Raw genomic sequence first — 20,531 nt, forward strand, 5'->3', positions numbered from 1 at the left:
CCCCCCAGAACGTCCATGTCTCTCCCCAAGTCTCAGTCTATCAGAGGTGACCAGTCACCCTTCCTTCCATTCCCGGCACCTTCAACCAGGACGTCTCGACTTCGCTTCAAAGGTGACCTGTGGACACCGCTTCCCCCAGCCTCCCAGCAGAGGGGACCTCCTCGGGGCTGAGGCTGGTCTGCAGGTCCTCTAGAACAGGGTCCGGTGGTGGTCCCTTTGGGGAAACGTCCAGCTTCCCCCACCTGGCAACTCACCACTGACCTCAGAACATGACCGGGAGGCTCCTCCTCCAGAGCCCTGACCGTCCCATAGTCACCCACAGGCTCCTGCCTGGCTCCACTGCCTTCCCCTCTCGGTAGCCCCCCCATCTCAAGTGCCGTCAGCTAAGCAGCCCCCAGATGCCCATGTTGGGGGGGGACTGAGCGGCTGACAGTTCCCAAACACTCACTCTGTGCCTGGCACTCACTTCTTTACACAAAAAATCTCCTTTGCCAACTTCAATAGCCCGCAGAGTTTAGGTGCCGTGCCATCCCAGTTTTCCACTGACGACACAGACTCAGAGGTTAAGGGAACCCCTCTGACACCTGCCGACACCGGCAGGTCTGGGACTCCCACCCAGGCCTGTCTGGCCCCAGAGCCCCACTGTACACCGCGTGGACCCTGGACCCAGCCGGTATTCACAAAGGCCGCTGCTCCGCCCCCAGAGCCACCTTTCCGCAGGCTCCTCTCTGCAGAGCGACGAGGGCTGAGAAGCTCCGCCAGGGGCTCCCAGAGCTGAGCCTCGGTGGGCTTGTGGGTCTGACGCCACCTGTGACGTCCAGGAGTAGAGCCTGCGGACTTCAGGGACAGGGACAAGTGGACAAGGTGGGTCTCAGTCACCCACTCACCTTCCCTTCCATGCTTGCTGGTCTTCCACATTCGTGCCTTGTCCTAGGTTACTGCAAGGGGCCTGTCCCTAGGACCCCTCTCCCCTCCTGATGGCCCACCCCAACAATCCTCCTTGCCTGGCCACATTCCCGGTCAGCAACTGCCCTCTTCGCCCTCACGCTGTGGGCAGGGGGAGGCAGAGAGGGGGTGTCAGGAAGCCTACCTGCCGGTGAAGGAACTCTACCTACTCACCTGATCAAACAAAAATCGCTGCTTCACTAATGAACAAGTTCTGGAACTTTCAGGGCTCCAGCCCTGCACACAGGGACCAGGACAAGCTGTGGAGCTGGGGGCACCACCCCCCTGGGAGCAGGCAGGGGCGTTCGCCCGACCTGAGGCGATAAGACAGCAGCCGAGGCCCAGGCAGAGGGTCTAGGACACAGGAACGAGGGACCATAATGTGCGTGGGGTTCTGGAAGGGAAAGGACCCACACAGGGCTCAGGCTAGTGTCTGGGCCTCACGGGGCAGTTCTCGGGGATGCCTCAGCATCGTCCAGGTGGAAGCTGCCACTCGTGCTGGCTGCGTCTCCTGGCCAGGTGTCCGCGCAAGGTGGGGAAACAGAACCTAAATACATGGATGTATTTAGATATGTTAATTCCGTAATTCTTTTTTTCCAACCAAAAGTAATTGAGTGAGGGCTGCGGAGGCCCCAGAAAGGGCTGCGGTGGCAGGTATGAGAGGCGCTCCATGGGCCTTTCCTGCTGTGCCCACGGACAGCCCTGTTCCACCCGACCGGGACCCGCACACAGACCTGGAGTCCCGAGGGCCGGGACGGGACCTGGCCCGAGTGGCTGACCACAGCTGGCTGCCGACCTGTGATTCGCCCAGTGGGGAGAAAGGAGCTGGGCAGTGGGAGTCTCGCCCGGTCTCTCGGGACACCACCCTGGGACATACCGAGAGGAACCAAGGCCGTGAGCCGGGCGACAGAGCAGCGAGCCGGCAGGGGCAGCCTGAGGAAGACTGGGGACCCCCATCTGCAGCAGCCGCGGACCAGCACAGGCTGAGTCAGCAGCAGCAGTGGGTCCAGAGGAGGCAGAATCGCTTCAGCGGTTGCTTTCTACATCCCAGGGCACAGGGTCACCAGGGTGGGAGCCTCGGGACACAGGTCTCCCGGTCTCAGCTCCCACTCCCTGCTCAGGCCTCAGCACCTCTCCTTCTGGGAGACCCGCCCTCCCACGCCCAGTGCACCTGAACGTGCCCTTAACTGCTGCAGGTGGACAGGGTCAGCCTTGACCTCACATCACAGCTCCCACCTGGGTCCCCAGCGCCCACCCACCGCCGCGGAGCACCCTCCTTTGGGAATGTATCTTAGATATTCTTTTTCAAAATTATTTTATTTATTTATTTTTAGAGAGGGGGATAGGGAGGGAGAGAGAAGGAGAGAAACATCAATCGGTTGCTTCCTGAACGCCCCCAACTGGGGACCTGGCCCGCAACCCAGGCAGGTGCCCTGACTGGGAACAAACTGGTTGATTGATTTGTTTTTGGTTTTCGGGATGACGCCCATTTCGTTGAGCCCCTGAGCCCCATCCAGGGCGATCTTACAGATAGTCTTACTGTGGGTTCTCACCCTGCAAAGGGGCCCCCCAGTTATCTTGGGACATCACCCCGCTCTGAAGCAAGTCTTGGGTGAGAAAGCTCCCAAGGGAGGGAGTGGAGAGGAAGGGGACCCAAGAAGAGGACAGCAAGCTGACCTTTGGGGTCAGGAGACTGCAGGCACAGGCTTGGGTCCAAGTTGTTGGAAGCCCACTGGCTCCTGCTTTCTCCCCACAGCTCTGTCTGACCCAGCACAAGTGCAAAGGGCAAGGGCCGTGGATTCTGGCCCCTCTGAGCCTCACCCTGGGCCTCCTTGGCGGGGCCCCAGGTGCCCGAGCTCAGAGGCCAGGCTGAGGAAGAGCCTCCACGCCTGACTGCTCCCCCAAGGCTGCCCCTTGGTGGTTGCACCTTGGGTCCAGCAGAGATAAGAGCCCAGGGACACACGCGATACTTCACTGTGCTTTATTGTACAGAAGAATCCCGATATGTACACCTTGCAATCCTCACACTTCACACAGCAGCGGCGGGGTGGGACCGTGACCCGGGAGTGACGGGAGCGGGGTGGGGGCCATGGCTGCCCCAGAGCAGAGGTAGTTACAGGGGGAGCCAGGAAGGAAGGAGCTCCAGCGTTCCCGAATGACCCACCGCCAAGGGAGCGCGTGGGCACATGGAGAGTGCCGGTCCCGAGGCCAGCACACTGATTCCAGAGCCTGTGAGAGTCCAAGCCACTCGGCAGGTCGGATGGGACAGAGGGAAGGGCCCTCTCCGCTCCCGGTCTTGGCCTCGTGGCTGCAGCGTGGCCCACGCAGCCAGTGGACTCGGGTCAGCGCCTGCCAGGTCTGGGAACGGCAGGGGGACAGCAGAGCAGCTAGGCTGTGAGGCTGAAGGACCATCTCAGGGCCGTCTTCACAGTGGAGCCCTGGGGCTGGCGGGGAGTGCTGGCCAAGGACCAAGACTCGGGAAGTGGGCTGTGTTTGCTTCGGTCTCAGATTCCAGACCCCTGTCCTGATGTGGCCGATGTCGGGGTGCCCTGGGACAGGTCTCCCCCAAGTTGTCTCCTTGTGTCTGCAGAGTGGTCCTGCTCTCACTGCCTCATCCCGAGTGTGAGTGTCTGGGGTGGGGAGGGGCCAACCCGGGGTGCTCAGAGGCATCGGGCGAACTGCAAGGTAGGAAGGCACAATGGGCCAGGCAGAAGGGTCCTGACCTATGGGGCCCCCAATTTCTGTAATGCTTCCTACAACACAATGCAGGCAACAAATCCACCTCCAGTTTGCTGGCTGAGCACCCCCCTCAGAAAAGGCGGGGCCCAGGATGCAGAGGGAGGACCCGGCTTTGGCAAGAGGTGGCATGAGAGAGAACCACGAGGTGGCAACTCAGGGCCAGAGGGAAGTCAGAGAGCCACCGAGGGGCTGTGTGCACCTGCTGGGACCCAGGACCCTCCCTCTTTGGAAGCTGGGCTTGGGGAGGAGGCAGGAGGACCATGCTGCCTGCCCCAGCAGCGGGGCCAAGGCCGGAACCACAGGGCAGCCTCTTCCCCATCCTTCGCAGGGGGAGTCTCTGCCAGCTGATGCCCCCACTTTACCCAGGTGGGGCTCCTGGGACCAGGGTACCTCGTGGGGTCCCTGGGGAGCACGAGGTGGGCCCCTGGGAGAGAGCAGTGCTGAATTCTCCGAGAGGTTGGCAGTCCACAGAAACCAAACAGGCAAACAGGCCCTGCGTCCAGCGGCCGGGGCAGCTGGGTTAGACAGCAGCAACGGAGCCCACTGCTGCAGGGACGGTCAGAGCTGGCTTGGCACGGACGTGGCCCGTGGCCCTCAGAGAGGGCCGGCCCCCGTGCCGCCTTCCCCCACGCATCTCTGTCGGGTTAACGGGACGCAGGGCACGTGCTGTGTACGACCCACGAGTGCCTTTGGCCGTCCCTTGAGGGCCTTTCCTCACGAGGGCCCCTTCCCTTAAGCAGACATGACCAGGCAGTGGCCCGAAGGACGGCCCAGAGGAAACCAGGCCGTGCAGCCAGCACACACCGGTGACGGCCACCGGGCCCAGGCAGCCAGAGCCTGGGCCCTCCTCCCAGGGACGACGGGGCTGAGTGTGGGTTGGATTTATTTTACAAGCAGCCGCCATCCATGGAAGGGAGGGAAGGAGCAGACGGGAGACAAGGGTGGGAGACATTTACATGTGGGAGGCAAAGGCGGAGCCAGAGCGCTGGACGCCGCTGCCCACTGACAAGCGCCCACCACCTGGCGCAGCCCCCTCTGCTCTCAGCAGCAGCTCCCTGTCCATGGAGGGCTGCTGGTTCCCAAAGTGGGTTCCCTCTGGCCGCCCTCCAGCCTGGTGCCCCCCTGGGAGACAAGGGCCACTGCAGGAAAGCTGTAGGTCTCCAGCCCGGGGGAGTGCCCAGCCTCAGAAGCTTCCAGAATGAGATCCACATCAGAAAAGGCCACCAGGGCCTGTGTGGAGTCGCAGGAGCTCTTCTGCAGGTGGCTGGTGGCGGCCGAGGCCAGGGGCCTGGTGACGCTCGCCCAGGGCCAGAGCCGCCCCAGGTCCTCGCGGAAGCGGGGGTTGGAGAGCAGGTAGAGCAGCGGGTTCAGGCAGGCGGGCAGCGGCAGCACCAGCAGCAGGACGGACTTGACGGCTTCGGGGGCGACGGGCACGAGGCCGAGCATGGAGGCCACGCTGAGGAAGGCCACGGGACAGTGGAGCAGCCCGTCGGCGAGGATGAGCCAGGCCACGTGCCGCACCATGGCGCCGTCCCATGCTGCCCCTGGCTCACCCCGCGGCAGCTCGCAGTAGAGTCTGATGTGGGCGCAGGCGGCAACCAGGAAGCAGAAGGAGTGCAGCATCACCAGGGCCACGGCAAAGCCCAGGGCAGCTGGCTGGCCCTCGGGCAGTGTGTAGGGCAGGCAGAGTGGAGAGGCCCCGTAGTCCCCCACTGAGGCCAGGGGCAGGGCAGCCGCCAGCCCCGCCAGTGCCAGGCAGCCCAGCGCCCCTGCTCGCACGCTGCCCCGGGCGGGCGCCTTCCCGTGGGCCCAGGTGCAGGACACCGAGATGCTGCACTGTACGGCGGCCAGGGCCAGCAGCAGCGCCGAGGCCTCGGACCCGAGCACTGCCAGGAAGCCTGCAGCCCGGCAGCCTGGCCCCGACTCCCAGCGGGCCCCGTACTCGGCAAACCGGCCAAAGGTCAGGGCATCCACAGAGGCCAGCAGGCCGCAGGAGACGCCGGTCACGGTGTTGGCCCCTGCGATGGCTCCGACCAGGAACTTGACCAGAGGCAGGGGGCCAGGCCCCCCGGCGAAGACGCTCAGCAGCACCAGGGCGTTGCCAAGCAGCGACAGCACCGTGATGGCCCACACGGCCAGGCGGACACCCCAGCTCTCGAACAGGTGCTCGCAGGGCTTGAAGGGGCCTGTGGGGAGAGGGCAGGCATGGTCCTGGGCTGCGGGGGCCCCCGCTGGGGCTGGGGTGACCCGCGGGAGGGACTTGCAACAAACACACACACAGCACAGGGACACGCTGCCAGCCCAGGCGGGGAGCAAAGGGTAAGCACACCGCCCTTCCGCAGGAGCAGCTCCGGGGAGAAAGGAAGGGACGGGCAAGTCCAGAGGGGTGGACAGGCCGTCAGGATTGGGCTGTGGCTGGAGGAGAGACACCTGCGTGCAAAGGCTGCCCTGAGAGCCACAGCCCTGAGGCCAAGGCTCTGCTTGCCCAGTCTGGGCCCAGGGAGCTCCCGAGGACCCCGCTGTGGGTGGCCCTTGACCCCCCTAGCTCAGGGCCAGGGACACAGACCACATTTAATATTCACAGTGTCTACCTGTAGCTGGGAGGCACATTAGGACACACGCAGCTTTCTAAATCGATCTGGAGGGGACTTCTGGGGTTTCCGGTCTGGTTTGCGTGTGGCGGTCAGACCCTGCCTCTTCCCCTCCCGGCCCCCAGGTTCTGTCCTCAAATCGCCTGGTCACTCTGGACATATTATGTCTTCATTCCTCTTAGCTTGAGACCCCTTTCCTGCCGTGCATGGCTACGTAGCTTGGGGATTTGAAAAAAAACTTGGGAGCCATTTTTTTTAACACATTTTTTTGATTACCAAGCAATAGATAATAATTATAGAAAATTTGTAAACTATAACATGGAAAAATTAAAACCACTTATGATCCTACCTCTCAGAGAGAAGTCATCATTTTGGTATGTTTCCTGCCATTAAAAGATACATATGGACATAGAGAGTTTTAAACTCCATTGGGGTTTTGCTGTGTACAGCTTTTATTCTTTTAAAGTTAAAATTTTGCTAGGTACTGTTCAGCATGCCCCTTATATTCCTCCAAATACACGATCTACTTGGCGGTTTGTATGAGTGATGTTAAAGCGAGTTCAAGCTGGGCTTTGTCCTTGAAACGTCCTCTTTCACCTGCTGATTATCGGTTTTCAGAGGTGAAGTTTCTGTCCAGGTGGGAAGAAACAGCGCTAGCTTCCTCCTCTGTGTCGGCGCGCCTGCCAGGGCAGCCACTAGAGGGCGCGAGGCAGCCGCAGGCGCTGAGGGCAGGTGCGGGCAGGCGCGACTTCAGCCTTAGCGGGAGCGAGAGCGGGGGCGGGTAGAGGGGCCCAGCCACAGAGGGACGGGAACGTGGAGCGCACCCGTGGGTGACACAGAGAAGCTCACTGCCCCTTGCTCCCGGCTCACGCTGAGCAGCTGCTGTCCTGGCCTGGGCGCTGTGCCTGGTACACCCAAGGGTGACTTGCAGAAAGGGAAGAGGACTTTCCTTCTCTCTTTACAGAAGAGGGGTTTGGGTTAAACTCTAAAGGAGCTTCCCCATCGGTAAGGCTCGGTTCTGCCCTAAGTAGTTCCCCGGGGGTGCTGGGGTGTCCCGTCCTGGGGCGTCGTGAGACAGAGAGACTCTGAGACGGAGCCCAGGGTGTGGAGAAGGTGACCCTGCCAGAGTCCAGCCCCCTTGAGGGTCGCTCTGTGGGTCTGTGGGTCTGTGGTCAGGAGCTGCCCCACCCCCAGCAATGCTTTTCTCTTCAATGGGGGGCATTTCTTCCCGGATGTGAGGCTTCTGATTGGTGGATTCAGAAAGGTTCCTTTGACCTCCCCCCACCCCCCTCCTGCCCAGGAGTCACCGAAGAAGCTGTCCTCCCCAGGAGGTGGGTTCTGGACACAGAGAGCACCTGCACACAGCCGCAAGCACACCTGGCTGACCCTGCATGCCCACCCTGCCCCACCCCTGTGGCCCCAGCTCACCTGGAACAGGGCTGCACTGGACGCTGGGCTGCGGCCTTCTGTCCTCCGTCTCCAGCTGGAGCTCGTCCAAGTCCAGGTCATCTGATGGGGAGACCAGAAAGTTGCTTGGACCATGGGCTCCAAATGCCCACCCTGTACCTTTACGAAGTCACCCGCGTCACTCTGCCCAGCATGGTCCTTCCAGGCCCCTGAGCGCAGGGTCTGCCCCTGGGCGTGAACACTGGTGGGCTCCCGTGCTGGGCTCTCTGCGTCCTGGTATCTTTGCGGAGACCTGCCCTTCTGTGACCTGCCTCTGCACCCTCTCCAGGCGGGAGGGTGTGCGGGTGCTGCCTGGGGGTGGGGAACGCTGCTTTGAGAACAGGAGCTGGTGACCACAGGGCCCGGCCGGCACTCGCAGTCCCTGTCCCGTTGGAAACACTGCACATTGAGGACAACTTCTGACAGCTGGGAACAGAGGTTAGGGGTGGAAGGGTAAAGCAAAAAGGAAAGAGGACTCACGGACATGGACGACAGTGTGGGGATTGCTGGGGGAGGGGGGTGTAGGGGGACAAAATGGTAATGGGAAAGAGATACAATTAAAAAGGACACCTTAAGATGGAGAAATGAGCCAGAGTGTCCGGAGGAGGAGACCCCGGCGACAGTGAGTGGAAGCCACGTGTGTGAGACAGTCCAGCAGCTGGGACAGTGAGTGGGAACACAGGGGCTGTCCTCAAGGAGCCCGGACCCGAGTGGCTCAACGGGTTAGGCATCGTCGAGTAAACTGAAAGGTCGCCAGTTCGATTCCCAGTCAGGGCACATGCCTGGGTTACAGGCCAGGTCCCCAGGTGGGGGTGTGTGAGAGGCAACCGATTGATGTTTCTCTCCTTCTCTTTCTCCCTCCTTTCCTCTCTCTAAAAATAAAATCTTAAAAAACAAACAAAAACAACAACAAAAAACGCCGAGGGCCTGTTAGGCACGAAGGAATCTCCTCCGTTTTGCGTCCTCCTGGAGGGCAGAACAGGGAAAACGATCGTCAGCAGGAGGCGGCCCTCAGGGTTCCGGGGGAGAAGTTGCAGTCCTCAGTGACACGCACGAGTCCCACAGTTCGGGTGGTCCAGCCAGCGGCGTGGGGAGGTCCCCATGGGGAGCCCAGTGTCTGCCGCATGCCAGGTGCAGGCAGGGTGGGCCCGACACGGCCCGATCTCACGCAGCTTGTGGGCACAGACAGGGACCACCATCACAGCTCTGTGGGCGGGCGCCCTTGGGCATCGTCGCACAGAGAGGAAACCGAGGCTGGTGGAAGGCAGGTGGTTCGCCCCAGCCTCGGCCACTGAGTGAGCGAGCGGCAAGGCCAACTCCATACCCGAGTGTGTCTGACCACAGAGCCCGGAGCTGGGCAAGACGCTTTCCCAGGGAGGACTGATGTGGGGGTGGGGGCATGAGGGATGTGGGGGAGCTTTACAGAAGCAGGGGCAAGCACGCCTTTCACCGGAGACACTGAAGCAGACAGCCCCTACCATGAGAAAGGGCAGGTCTACACTGACTCAGAGGCTGGACTCGGCCATCTCTACCCGTCCTTCCCGTTGGATTCTAAGCTATCTGTCAGAGAAAATAGGATTAGCAAGGTAAATACATTGCTAAAGAAAGTCTGTGACGTGTTGGAAACCAGTGGATTTTTTTCCTATTCACTGTTACAATGTTTCTTAAATAGTGGCCAGCTGGCTCCAGCAGAGAGGGGCACGGGGAGTGGAGGGACAGACATCTCAGAGTCCACAGATTGTATAAGAATTTTGAAACACTCTGAAACATTTATAACTATGCAGATGACACCCCTGCACCATGTGCAGGTTTGAGAGTCAGAGCCCCGGGGCTCTTCCTCCGTCTACAGAGGATGAGGAACAGGTGACTGTAGCACTTGTCCCCACGTTGGGCTTCCACGGTTTCCTGTGCAGACCCTTCTGCCCCACCCAAAGGGTTCATATCCGCCCTGGGAGCGGTCCAGGAGGCAGGCGGCTGTGGAGTTGCCATGGCCCAGACTCTGGGCGGCGAAGGCCGCCGTGTGCCCGGTCCTGGCATTTCCTTCTCTCCCCACCTTTCCTCCCACCCGTGCCTGTTCTCCAGAGTGGCTGCACTTTGAAGTACAAATGCATGAATGAAACACACCCTTGGAGTCCGTCTGTCTGCGGCTGAGAGCCCCAGCCAAGGTGCTGAGTAACCGCTCCCCCAGCGAGGAGGAAATCGAGGCTGGCCGAAGCGGCAGCCCCCTGGCTCTGCCACAGGAAGTGGAGCCCCGCCCTAGCTCCCACTGCCCCACGGTCCTCCCAGACCTAGGCCTGGCGGAAAGTTTCACCTCGAGCAAGGAGGGTTTCTGTTGCTCCTTCCAGCCCCTGAGGGAGTGTATTGCAGATGTCCAGCCTTCCCGGGGGCAGCCCAGCTGCCGGGCCCTCCGCCTGGTGCTCACCCTCCTCGGGAGGGGTGTTAGCACATGGTGGGGGGCTCCCAGAGACCCCATCACCGTCTGTCCCCCTGCACCAGCAGGCACAGATCTCAGGCGTGTGGTGGCGGCTGGAGAGGTGGACCCCGGTCGCCACCTGCGGTCTTTGATCCACCCAGAGGGTGTGTGACTCAGGTCTCACTTTACAGAGTGGGAAACTGAGGCTCAGGAACACTGGGGGGCTTGTCCAAGGCACCCAGCTGCTGACGGTCCATCCATCAGGTTCAGAGCCCAGGTCTGTCTGCATCGCCGAGAGATGCTTTCCTTACACATTTAGATTTCACCTTTCCACTCACTTCTCTGAAGTCAGAGGGCGGAGAGGGGGTTGCAGAGCGGACAGAAATGGACAGAACTCTGCCCATCACTGGGGGGCAGGGCCTCGAACAGGGCCTCACCTGAGACACCTTCAGGAGGCTGTCTCTCAGATCCCCCTTGGCCGCCTGCCCCCACCTTTTTGCCTTCTGCCCAAATCTTCCAGAAATGGGGACCCCTCTGGCCCCAATGGCCTCGGCTGGGGTCTCCTCAGCGAGGCCCTCGGGCACCTGGTGGCCTCGGAAGTGTCCCTCTGAGACTCTCAGGGCTGGTTGGTGGGGCAGGGCGGCGCAGACAGCCTACTCCCTATGCTGCTTCTTCTGACTCCAGGATGGAAGTGGGGACTTCTTCTGGAAGCAGGTGGAACTTGATCGACCTAATTCAAGCCTCCTCTGGGGGGTGGAGGGGGTGGAGGGGGATGGGCGTGTTCCCGAGAACGCCCTGCAGTTGAAGGGTTGCAAGGAGGCAGCGTGGGGAGGGGACGGTAGGCACCGGGCAGGGAGGCAGGGGTGCAGGGGTGCAGGGCCTTGTGAATGCAAAGGGCGCACCTCCATCGCTAGTGTCTCCGCGTGCGGGCGGGCGTACTTCTGCGGTGCAGCCTTGGAGAGACGGCCCCTCCCTGGGTCCTCTCCCAGGGTCCCCAGGCCTCCAGTCTGCCTGCCCTCCCCTACAGACCCCCTGCTCCTCCCAGGTCTCCATCACTCACAGTGGCTCTCGGCTTGTCCTGTGAGAAGTCCCAGGGGACTCTTGGGAGCCTCCTCATCCTCTGGGTGAAAGTTGTCCGCCTCCCACGGCCTGGAGGCCTTAAAGAAGCTGGCACAGAGGCCCCCGTAGGCACAGCACTGGTAGGCGTGGGGCGCCTCCAGGATCCTGGGGGCGGGGAGGGACACGGATGCATCAGGAACGTTTGGGGCCTCATCCCAAGTTCCCCACACCCAGCGCCTGCCCTTCGGCTCCAGTGTGCCCCGGCTCCCTGCAGGCGGCTTCCTGGCACTGTACTCAAGGGTCAGCAGCCTGGCTCGTGCCTCAGGAGGTCTGGGCACATTTCAGTCCGAAGAATGGAGCCGGGGCCATGGACTTGCTGCCCTCGGCAGGCTCAGAGTGGGGGCAGCGTTCCCCCAAGGTCACACAGCACTGAGGTGCTCTGGTCGCCTGCCAACCAGCACCTCTTCTTTAAACTGAAGGAGACAGGACTCTCCTAGTGACCTCTGTGCTTGCCCTCAGGGAGGCCTGCACCCTGGCCCCCCACCCCGGGCACCTCGAGCCATATGGGTGCCCTGTGAGGGGGCCCTGGGTGCCATCAGTGCCTGGAGGATGACGCAGCCGGGGTTCTGCTCAGAGGCCGGGCTCTGCCCTAGCTCCAGGGGCGCAGAGGCAACCCAAGTGCCGGGAGGGGGCGAGGGGCAGGGAGGTGCAGGGGCCTTCCCATCATCCTCCATCCTCACAGGGTCCCCTGGGCCTGGGGCTGGGACAGGGCTGCAGAGGAGGGGCAGGAAGCAGGGGTGTGAGCCCTCCGCTCAGCCTGCACACCAGGCATTTCCGGTGGCCTTCACGTGTCCCTCACAGCCTCTCAGCTGCCCTGGGCCAGACCTCCCTCAGGGGGTGGGGGGAAAGCCAGGCCCTCACCTCAGTTTTGGGAAGCTGTCCTTGGAGAAGGCCTGAGACAGAGCCGGGTTCCCTCTGAGCTTGAGATGCACCAGGCCCCCCAGCCCAGCCAGGGGCAGTGCTGTCAGCTGGTTTTCTCTCAGGTCCCTAGGACAGTGGATGGCCAGGGTTACTGGCAGTCAGGGCTCTGCGGTGCCAGGGCTGAGCTGAAGGTGTGGCCAGAGGAGAGGACAGAAGGGCTGATAGTCACAGGCCAGGAAGGCAGCTCTGGGTGCTGGGGGGAGGGCGGCCAGCAGAGGTGCCAGGCACCATGCGCTTGCTCGCTCATTCGCTCATCAAACGTCGGGCACTGATTGTCCACTGGGGTCATCCCACTTCAGGGGTGACAGGGCCCCTGGGCCACAGCTCCTGTGCCAGGCGGGAGTCCCATCCAGGAGGCCCCGCCCCGCCCCTGCCTCTCTGATGACATGGGAGCCCAGAGCTGGGACGGGGCAGAGCTGGCCGGCTGGTCATCGGTCCCCACTGCAGCCAGAGGAGAGGCTGGGTATGTCTTGCCAGGAGCCACAGAGGGAGGGAGGAGGGAGGTGGGAGGAGGCAGGAGAGCCCTGCAGCCCGAGCCCAGGGAGCGCAGACTGGAGGGACTGCGGGCTCGGGCACAGAGGGTCCCTGAGGCCGGAGCCGGTGCTAGCCTGGGAGGGGTCTCAGTGAGAACCAGAAGGCGCCCCCTCGGGTGGGCACGCCTTTTGCACACACGGCCGGCAGGCAGCTCCCCGGCACGGCGAGGGCCGTTGCTGTAGCACATGGCTGCACATCAGCGGCCCCTCCAGCGCTGGGAGGTGCTGGGGCCATCAGCGGAGGGGCGGGGCGGGGCGGGGTGCAGGGAGGCCCAGGTTGCCAAAATGCCACAGAGCTCCCCCAGATGATGTCCCATGGCCTGAAGGGGGCGCGGCTCTCTGGTAACAGGCCCCGCAGCCGGTCAGAGGGCCTGTCCCCGTGACTGGTGAGGCTGGAGCCCTTGTCCCCAGGATGTGTAGTCAGACACCCATGCCGGTGCCTGCTCTAGTGTGGGTCCTGCTGTCCCCACTGGCCGGCAGCACCCAGGATGGGGACACGGGGGCACTTACAGCTTGACCAGGGAGCGCAGGGTTGCGAAGGCCTCGGGGTGGATGGACCGGATGGCGTTCCAGCTCAGGTCCCTGTGGGCAGAGAGGGTGTGAGAGGAGGGACATGCGGAGGACTCCCTGTCCCCACCCTGGTTCTCCTGCACTCACCCCCATCCGAGCTGCCCCTGGAGGCGAAGGCACCTGTAGCCTGGCTCCTGGCCTGCTGTGGCCCCAAAAAAGGGATGGGGCAGCCTGGCCCCAGAGCCTCACAGCCCCTGGGGACCCGCTGGAGATGCGGCTGAGAAGCCATCTGGCAGGGGGGCACCTGCCCTGCTGTACTGGGGGCTGTGTGCCCCACTGTGAGCCTCCCCCAAGGCCCTGCCCCCCACCCTCCTGGGTGCACGGGTACTCACAGGGCCCGCAGGGAGCTCAGCTGGCGGAAGGTGTCGGCTCCCACCTCCCAGATGCGGTTGTGCTGGAGGCCGCTAGGGCAGCAAGACAGGCTGGTGACCGGGGGAGGGGGAGAGGCGGGGGGGGGGGGGGGGCGCCGACCCTGGCTGCACTCCAGGCTGAGACCCCCCAAACACGCTGGCAGAGAAAGGAGAGCCCCCACTTCTCCTGGCGCAGAGAGCGAAGGCCCAGCCCGCAGCGTATCAAAGGGACCCGGCTGTTTCGGGTAAGTGGGTCAGGAGACAAAGCCACAACGCTGTCCCGTGGCCCGAAAGAGAGTCGGTTTCCAGGGTTCCCATCGGGCCTGGCCCCCCGCCCAGCTGACCTCACCCCGTGGGTCCTCCAGACCCACGTCCAGCACCAGAGCACCGTCCAGCCCTTGCACGGCCGGTGACTGGCCCCAGCTGGGCGGCAGAGCTCAGTGGGCTGAGAGACTCGGGCCTTGGCACCTGCTGGGGCACTTGGACAGGCCTGACACCCCGCCCGGGCCCCCAAAGGCACCGATCGCCCTGCGGAGACCTGGGGATAGGCCCAGGGGGCCCTGCTGGCTGGAGAAAGCAGGGGCCGGGTGACCGCCGTGGAGAGAATCTTTCACGTGACTCAGTTCCCTGTCAGGTTGGCGCCGGGCCCCCACCGTGTCTGTGTGTGCGTGCACAGACGTGCATTCACACATGGAGTGCGTGTGCGGCTCGGGGAAGTGACAGCCCCTTCCGGGTCCAGCCCTCCGGGCCACGGTGGTCCAGTCCCTCCTTGGGCCCTCGTCACCACCACATTGCCCTGTTGCCCTTGACCCTCAGGGAGCCTACTGGAGACGCCTCGGGCACCGGCTCCTGGCCCGTCAGCTTCTGCCCAGGTCTCTGCCCAGCCCCCAGCCCCACTTTGGGGAAGGTCAGCGTGCAGCGCCCTCCCCACTGCACCCACCCTGACCCTGGCTCCACTCACATCTCCTCCAGCTTCTGGCACCTGTGCAGGCTGGGCAGCTCCTCGATGCGGTTATGAGACAGTTCCCTGGGGAGAGAGGGGCCGGGACTGGCGTGACGTGGGGCCAGGGAAGCAGCCCTGTCAGGCAGCTGAGGCTGGGCGAACCCTGAGGGGACATGGCTGCCAACACACATCACACCAGGACCCTTCCCTGACCAGGAGGGGCCTTTGCAGCCCAGGGGGACCACTGGCACGAGGCAGGGCTGCAGAGGGCACTCACAGGACGCGGAGCCTGGGCAGCTGCTGGCACATCCTGGGCGGGAGCAGCCGGATGCCGGCGCGGGTCAGGGTCCTGCATGGGGGACGGAGACGGGGACAGGGAGAAAAGTAGATGGTGGGGCCCTGGGAACCGAGTGCCAGTGTCCCCCACCCCCGTGCCCTGGGGAAGAGAGGATGGGAAGGAAGGGGAGGGCAGGGGCTGCCTGGGGAGAGGGGCAGGTTGGAGAGCAGCTTGGCTCAGGGACAGGGTGTCCTAGGAGAGACCCAAGGCCAAGGTCATCCCCGGGAAGCATTTTCAGGATGCTGGTGAGTCTCAGGGGATGACAGAGGCACAGAGGAGAGTCCCCTCCCACCGTGCCACGGGTGGACAGGGCGACATGGGCAGGACAGGGGACAGGACCCCTGACTTGTTCCATTCATTCTCCCAAACGGTCTCAGGGCCTGCTAAGCCCCGACACCCACCCTCCCACAGGCGTGAGGGAGAAAGTCGAGGCTGAGACTCAGCTTCAGAAAGCCAAGGAGGTGGCCTCTCACTCCCTCCCTTCTGCAGGGCCTCAGGCGTCCAGGGCTGGGGGAGGAACCCTGAAGTCACTCACCCCAAACCACCTGCCACCCGCCCTGACTGCAGTAGGGCCCCATTCAGAGCCGGCCCTGGCCCAGGGGGCCCAGCCAGGTGACCTCTGGAGCCCCTAGCAGGAAGCGGCCAGATAGGGGCAAGCAAGGCATCGGACATCCAGGTGGGTGGAGTCCCGGGGTGGGGGCAGGACGGCCAGAGAGCCACTCACAAGGCCTCCAGGCTGGTGGTGCCTTTGAGGTCTGGGAACTCCTGGATTTCGGTGGCTCCGTTCAGGGACCTGGAAACAGAGCCGCAGACTGGGGGTGGGGTCTGAGCGTGTCTACACCAGCTCCAGCCCTCGGGCTCTCCCCCTAGAGACCTCCACATCCCGGAGGGGTGGTGTCATCCTCCCCACACGCCCCACAGCCGAGCTCCGGCCCAGGTGGAGGCTGCGCTGTGCTCAGCAGGGGCGGAGCAGCCACGAAGCCCAGACTGAGCGGGTGCCCATGACGTTCAGGCATCACCTCTGTTAACACGGTGAAGCTCAGGCTGCTGGGTTTGCTCAGAGCCTGAGACAGGGTCTACCCGGAACTCTTGTCTTCTGGGGTTTCCTCAGCGCCCCTTTCTTAAGCTGCTTCAGACTGGAAGCTTCCACCCCTCGCCCCCCATCTTGAGAGGACACAAAGCCCAGGGACCTGCGCAGGGAGTGGGGGCTTAGTGGGGGGGGGCGGGGGGCAGTGTCCAGGGCTGCTGCCTGAGCAGGGCCTGGGGGCTCAGGGTCTGGCCATGTGATGTCCTCACGGCCTGCGCTGGGTGGGGGTGGGGGGACACAGGACACCCAGGGGAAGCATGTGCTTTAAAGACAGCACGGAGATGCTGAGGGTCGCCAGTGGGAGGGGCTTTCCTGAAGGAGCGGGACCTGGGCTGGGAGCAGGAGGAAGGAAGCAAAGCAGTGCGGCCCAGGAGCTGGAGAACCGCGACCTGGCCCCGGCGTTTTCCGCAGGTGCTTCCTGAAGAGGCTGGGTCCAAGGCCCTGCCTGGGGATGGGCCCTGCCCGCCCAGCTGGGGTCTGCCCACCCACAGGGGCTTCAGTCACCAGGTCTGGGAAGGGGCCGGAGCAACGCACAGGGTGTGCAGCTTCGGCAGGTGCTGGAACGCCGACCTCCCCACGGACTGGATCGGGTTGTCGTAGAAGTGTCTGGAAAAGCCCCGAACGCCGAGTTCAGCGACTGGCGCCTTCCGCTGGGATCGAGGCAGCTCTCTGCTGTCTTCACCTCCCGCCCCCACCCTCTGGAGCCCATGAAGAGCAACCCCCTCGCCCGGCCAGGACTCACATCGCCTGCAGCAGCGGGCTCCCCACGAAGGCCTTTTCTGGGATGGCCTTGATGATGTTGTTGTGGAAACCCCTGGAAGGCAGCAGGGGTCAGCGGGGACTGGGGATGCGTGTGACCTCACAGGGACACATGGGTTCCAGGGGGCTGGCGGACTGCCCTCCAGAAAGGCCAGAGACCAAAGGGATACCCGCCGGGAGACCCAGGTTCAACCCTGCCTGTGACTTTTCTTCATTCAACATCACACTTGACTCCCCCCACCATTTCCCTGACAGGCGTGGGAGTGGGGCCTAAGGAAGCCCTAGAGCAATTCAGCTGAGGGAGGGGGGGTCCTGTCCGTCACCACCACCATTGTCACTCATTCGGGAGCCCTCTGGAGGTCCCCAAGGAGGAAGCAGAGGGTGTGTGGGAGGAGGAGACCAAGGTGGAAGGAACAGAACTTCCAGGGGACCCGGGGCGAGGGGCGAGCCCCAGATGGACGCTAGCTTGATCTCAAGGCCCCAAAGCTGAGGCACAGAGAAGGGGGCAGGGCAGGAGGACTAGGCAGAGGGTGGGGTGTTGACGGACTAGACACAGGGGCGACTGCCTGGGGCCCTGAGGCAGGAGTTTGTGTTTGGTTAGCTGGGGAGGACCTTTCAAAATAAATGCTTGGGGAAAAATGAGTAAAATAAATGCTGGGCCATGTGGCACAGAACCCTCACGCAGCAGGCCCACGCAGCCACCCTCGTGTCTGCGGTGATTCCGGCTTCTCCGGGGCTCCCGGGTCGCCTCACCTGGCTCTCAGTCTCCCACAGCCCCAAGCTGTCACTGACCCTGGGCCTCCAGCCAATGCCACCACCTGGGCTGGCTGTGTCCGAGCTGAGCTGCGCGTGGTGCATTCCCACATGTCGGGGACAGCGGCCCTGTCCCCAAGCAGCTTTCCCTCGAGAGTCACAGAGACAGAAGAGGATGGACAGACACGCCCATACACAAATCCTCCAGCCCCTGCCGCCTCAGTCTCTGCTCCCCAAGCCCATCAGCCTCTCCCGTCCGGCACCGAGGAAAAGCCAGACCTCTCAACCTACGGGAGATGGGGGACTTCCAGCAGTCCCCTCGGACCCGTCCCTCTGGCTGGTCTGGCCTTCGTCCCGGACCAGGTGGCGGGGCAGTGTGAAGGTGCCACAACCGTTTAGGCGGGCGTCTGAGTCGAGACGCTGCCTGATGTCCGGGGCTCTGCTGGTCGCCCTCAGCTTCCCTCAGGCTGCTCACGCCCCCGTCTGTGCCCCTGTCCTCTGCCCCCTGCCACCCCCCGTCTGTCCCGGCCCCCAGAGCAGGACAAGGGCTGGCAGAGGCACTCACAGCTCCTGCAGCCTGCCCAGCGTGCGGATGGCGACGGGGAACTCGCGCAGCTCGTTGTGGTTCAGGTCCCTGGAAGGAAGCAGAGCCCTCATCAGGAGCGGCCAGAGTGGGGGTCCCCGGCTGTGGGTGCTGCCGGCCGTGCCAGGAGGCACTCGTGAGGACGTGTGCATTTCACCCCTGCCCCTCACACCCCGCAGCGAGCAGCCCCCCGACAATGGGACAGGGAGATGGGGCCCGCTGGCTCAGAGCTGTCCCCGCTGACCAAGGAAGCCCTTTAAGTCTTTGGGGACATCAGTGGGGGCCGCGGGACAAACGGGAGAGGGAAACCTTTAACACCTGGCACCAGCTCTTGGGATTCTAGAAGGTTCTCGGGTGACTCCCTGGGCTACCTGTGGCCTCTGCTCTCACCTTCTGTAAAAACGAACAGCGCCCCTTGGCGCAGGGTGGTGGCGGGCAGCTCATCTTTACTTTCTTTTTGCCCTTTCCCGGTTTCTCAGGGTTTCCACAATGAACACGCATGTCACACGTGTGATCACAAACATGGCGGCGGATTTGAGAGCGGCAGCGCCCCCAGTTGGCGGGACGGCGAGTCAGCCTTCCAACCAGTGACAGGCGGGCATTTAAGTGGGCACCGCCTTGCAGACATCAGCTGATCACGTATTTTCAAACCGACTGATGCCCAGTTCCTCCACGTCCAGGGACGGGTCCTGCAGAAGAGCCTGCACCCAGGGCACTCGGAGGAGAGCACCTGAGAAGGGGCTGCAGTGGGGGGTGGGGGTCCACATTCCTGGCATTCAATCTACCACCGGCCAGCCGTGGAAGCCACCCAGATGACGGGCAGGAGTCGCCTGACCATACCCCGGTACTGCACGGCCGTGACCTGAACCCAGCCGCCCTCCTCTTGCGCGGCGGCTGCCCAGTACCGCCGCCGCCCACCATGTGGCTCTTTCAGTTTCAGCTGATGGCAAGTTGGCACCACTAATAGGTCAGCCCTCCGCTCACCAGCTTGCTGTGGCTGACACCAGCAGCACGGACGGGAATGTTTGCATCCTCTGGAAAGTCCTGCTCGACAGCGCAGCCCACGGAACGCGAGCCGAGCAGGTCCCAGCCAAGAGGGACCCAGCCAAGAGGGACCCAGCCGAGTGTGCTGACCCGACTCCCCCAAGCGGTGTGGCCTTGTGACCTGACCGCCCCACAGAAGGTGGGCGGGGGGCGGGGGGCGGGCACCAGGCTACAGCCGGCCCGGGACTGAAAACACCAGCCCGTCTCCTCCACAGTCTCTCTGCCCTTCCACCAGCTCGTGTGGGTGGCCAGGGCCCAAGAAGCCGCGTCCCTGACCACCACGTGGGGGTGGCCACCTGCCGGGAAGAAACACCCTCCCTGCACCATCACAGGGTCCAGGATGACCCTCTGCTGCTGCAGCCACTGCCCACGGTTCAGCCTGTCTGCTCCAGCTGCTCAGCCGGGAGCTGCACCCCGGCCCAGTGGGTCTGGAGCCCACGCTCTCAGCTGCTACCCGTTGGCTGGGAAGACCTTTTAAACTGCAATGGCGACTCCGTTGCTCTCCTACCGAAAGTCGGAGACGGTTCCTCCTGACGTTGGGGACGGGCTCTAGAGACCCAAATGGTCCATCCGCCTGTCCACCGGTTCACACCCTCCCCCCCATGCATCTGTACACCTGTGCACGTTTGCTTCCGCGGCTCCCTCCGGGCCTGGGGCGCCTTCTCCACATCCTCGGCTGTGGACGCCCTACTTCCCCTTTGAAGCTCGGCTCCGGCAAACCGTTCCTCACACAGCCGCATCCCTGCAGCCGGAATGGCCCCTCGCCCCCAGTGCCCGCTGGTTTTCTCTCAGAGCAGCGTGGCCTCAGGCAGTAATAACGATGGTGGTGATAATAACAGTGCTGATAATAACAGTGATTACTATGTGGCTCTTGTGGTTCTAGGTGATCTACATATATTAATTCATCCCGTCCCTAGCCAGCCCTCTGAGGCAGGTGCTGTTATTACCTCTGTTTCAGGGAGGAACTGAGCCCAGAGAGAGGCCTGCACTTGAACCCTTGGCTGAGAATGAAAGAGCTGGGTTTGTAGCCCAGGACGTGTGAGCTGGGGTGAGGGGCCTCTGTGTGCCCCGACCGACCGGGCGATTGGGCGCTGCCACCCTCAGGAAGCCTGAGGGTCCCCTTTCGGGTCTCCCAAGGCCTGGGCTGCACATGTGGGTGCTCATTGTCAGGGATGGCTTCTCCCGCTCACGGCCGAGGCCTGCAGATGGGGCTGCTCCAGGCCTGTGCGGCCCCTTGAGGTCAGACTCTGGCACGCAGAGCCTTCCCCAGGACCCTCCCACAAGGCTCCTTTGGTCTGGCCCTTCTGTAGCAGGGTGGTTTCTGACACCCTCAACCTCAGCCGGAAAACCTGTCCACAGCTTTTTTAATAGCCCAGAATCAGCCAGCAGCCCAGGAAG

The 20,531-nt window shown here is 63.2% G+C and overlaps 1 protein-coding gene across 1 annotated transcript in view; it reads right to left on the reverse strand.

The window, feature by feature from the left end:
• Positions 1 to 2,333: 2,333 nt before the first annotated feature.
• Positions 2,334 to 20,531, reverse strand: part of LGR6 (leucine rich repeat containing G protein-coupled receptor 6) — a 64,742-nt gene continuing 46,544 nt past the window's right edge. The window contains 13 exon segments of the mRNA XM_053912855.1: positions 2,334 to 4,782; positions 4,785 to 5,870; positions 7,704 to 7,784; positions 11,195 to 11,358; positions 12,115 to 12,240; positions 13,218 to 13,289; positions 13,610 to 13,681; positions 14,589 to 14,654; positions 14,848 to 14,919; positions 15,632 to 15,700; positions 16,529 to 16,600; positions 16,737 to 16,808; positions 18,072 to 18,140. Coding sequence (XP_053768830.1) covers positions 4,637 to 4,782; positions 4,785 to 5,870; positions 7,704 to 7,784; positions 11,195 to 11,358; positions 12,115 to 12,240; positions 13,218 to 13,289; positions 13,610 to 13,681; positions 14,589 to 14,654; positions 14,848 to 14,919; positions 15,632 to 15,700; positions 16,529 to 16,600; positions 16,737 to 16,808; positions 18,072 to 18,140 — 2,167 coding nt within the window. The 3' untranslated portion in view covers positions 2,334 to 4,636.

The sequence above is a fragment of the Desmodus rotundus genome, chromosome 10 (genome assembly GCF_022682495.2).
Source record: "Desmodus rotundus isolate HL8 chromosome 10, HLdesRot8A.1, whole genome shotgun sequence".
Classification (NCBI taxonomy): domain Eukaryota; kingdom Metazoa; phylum Chordata; class Mammalia; order Chiroptera; family Phyllostomidae; genus Desmodus; species Desmodus rotundus.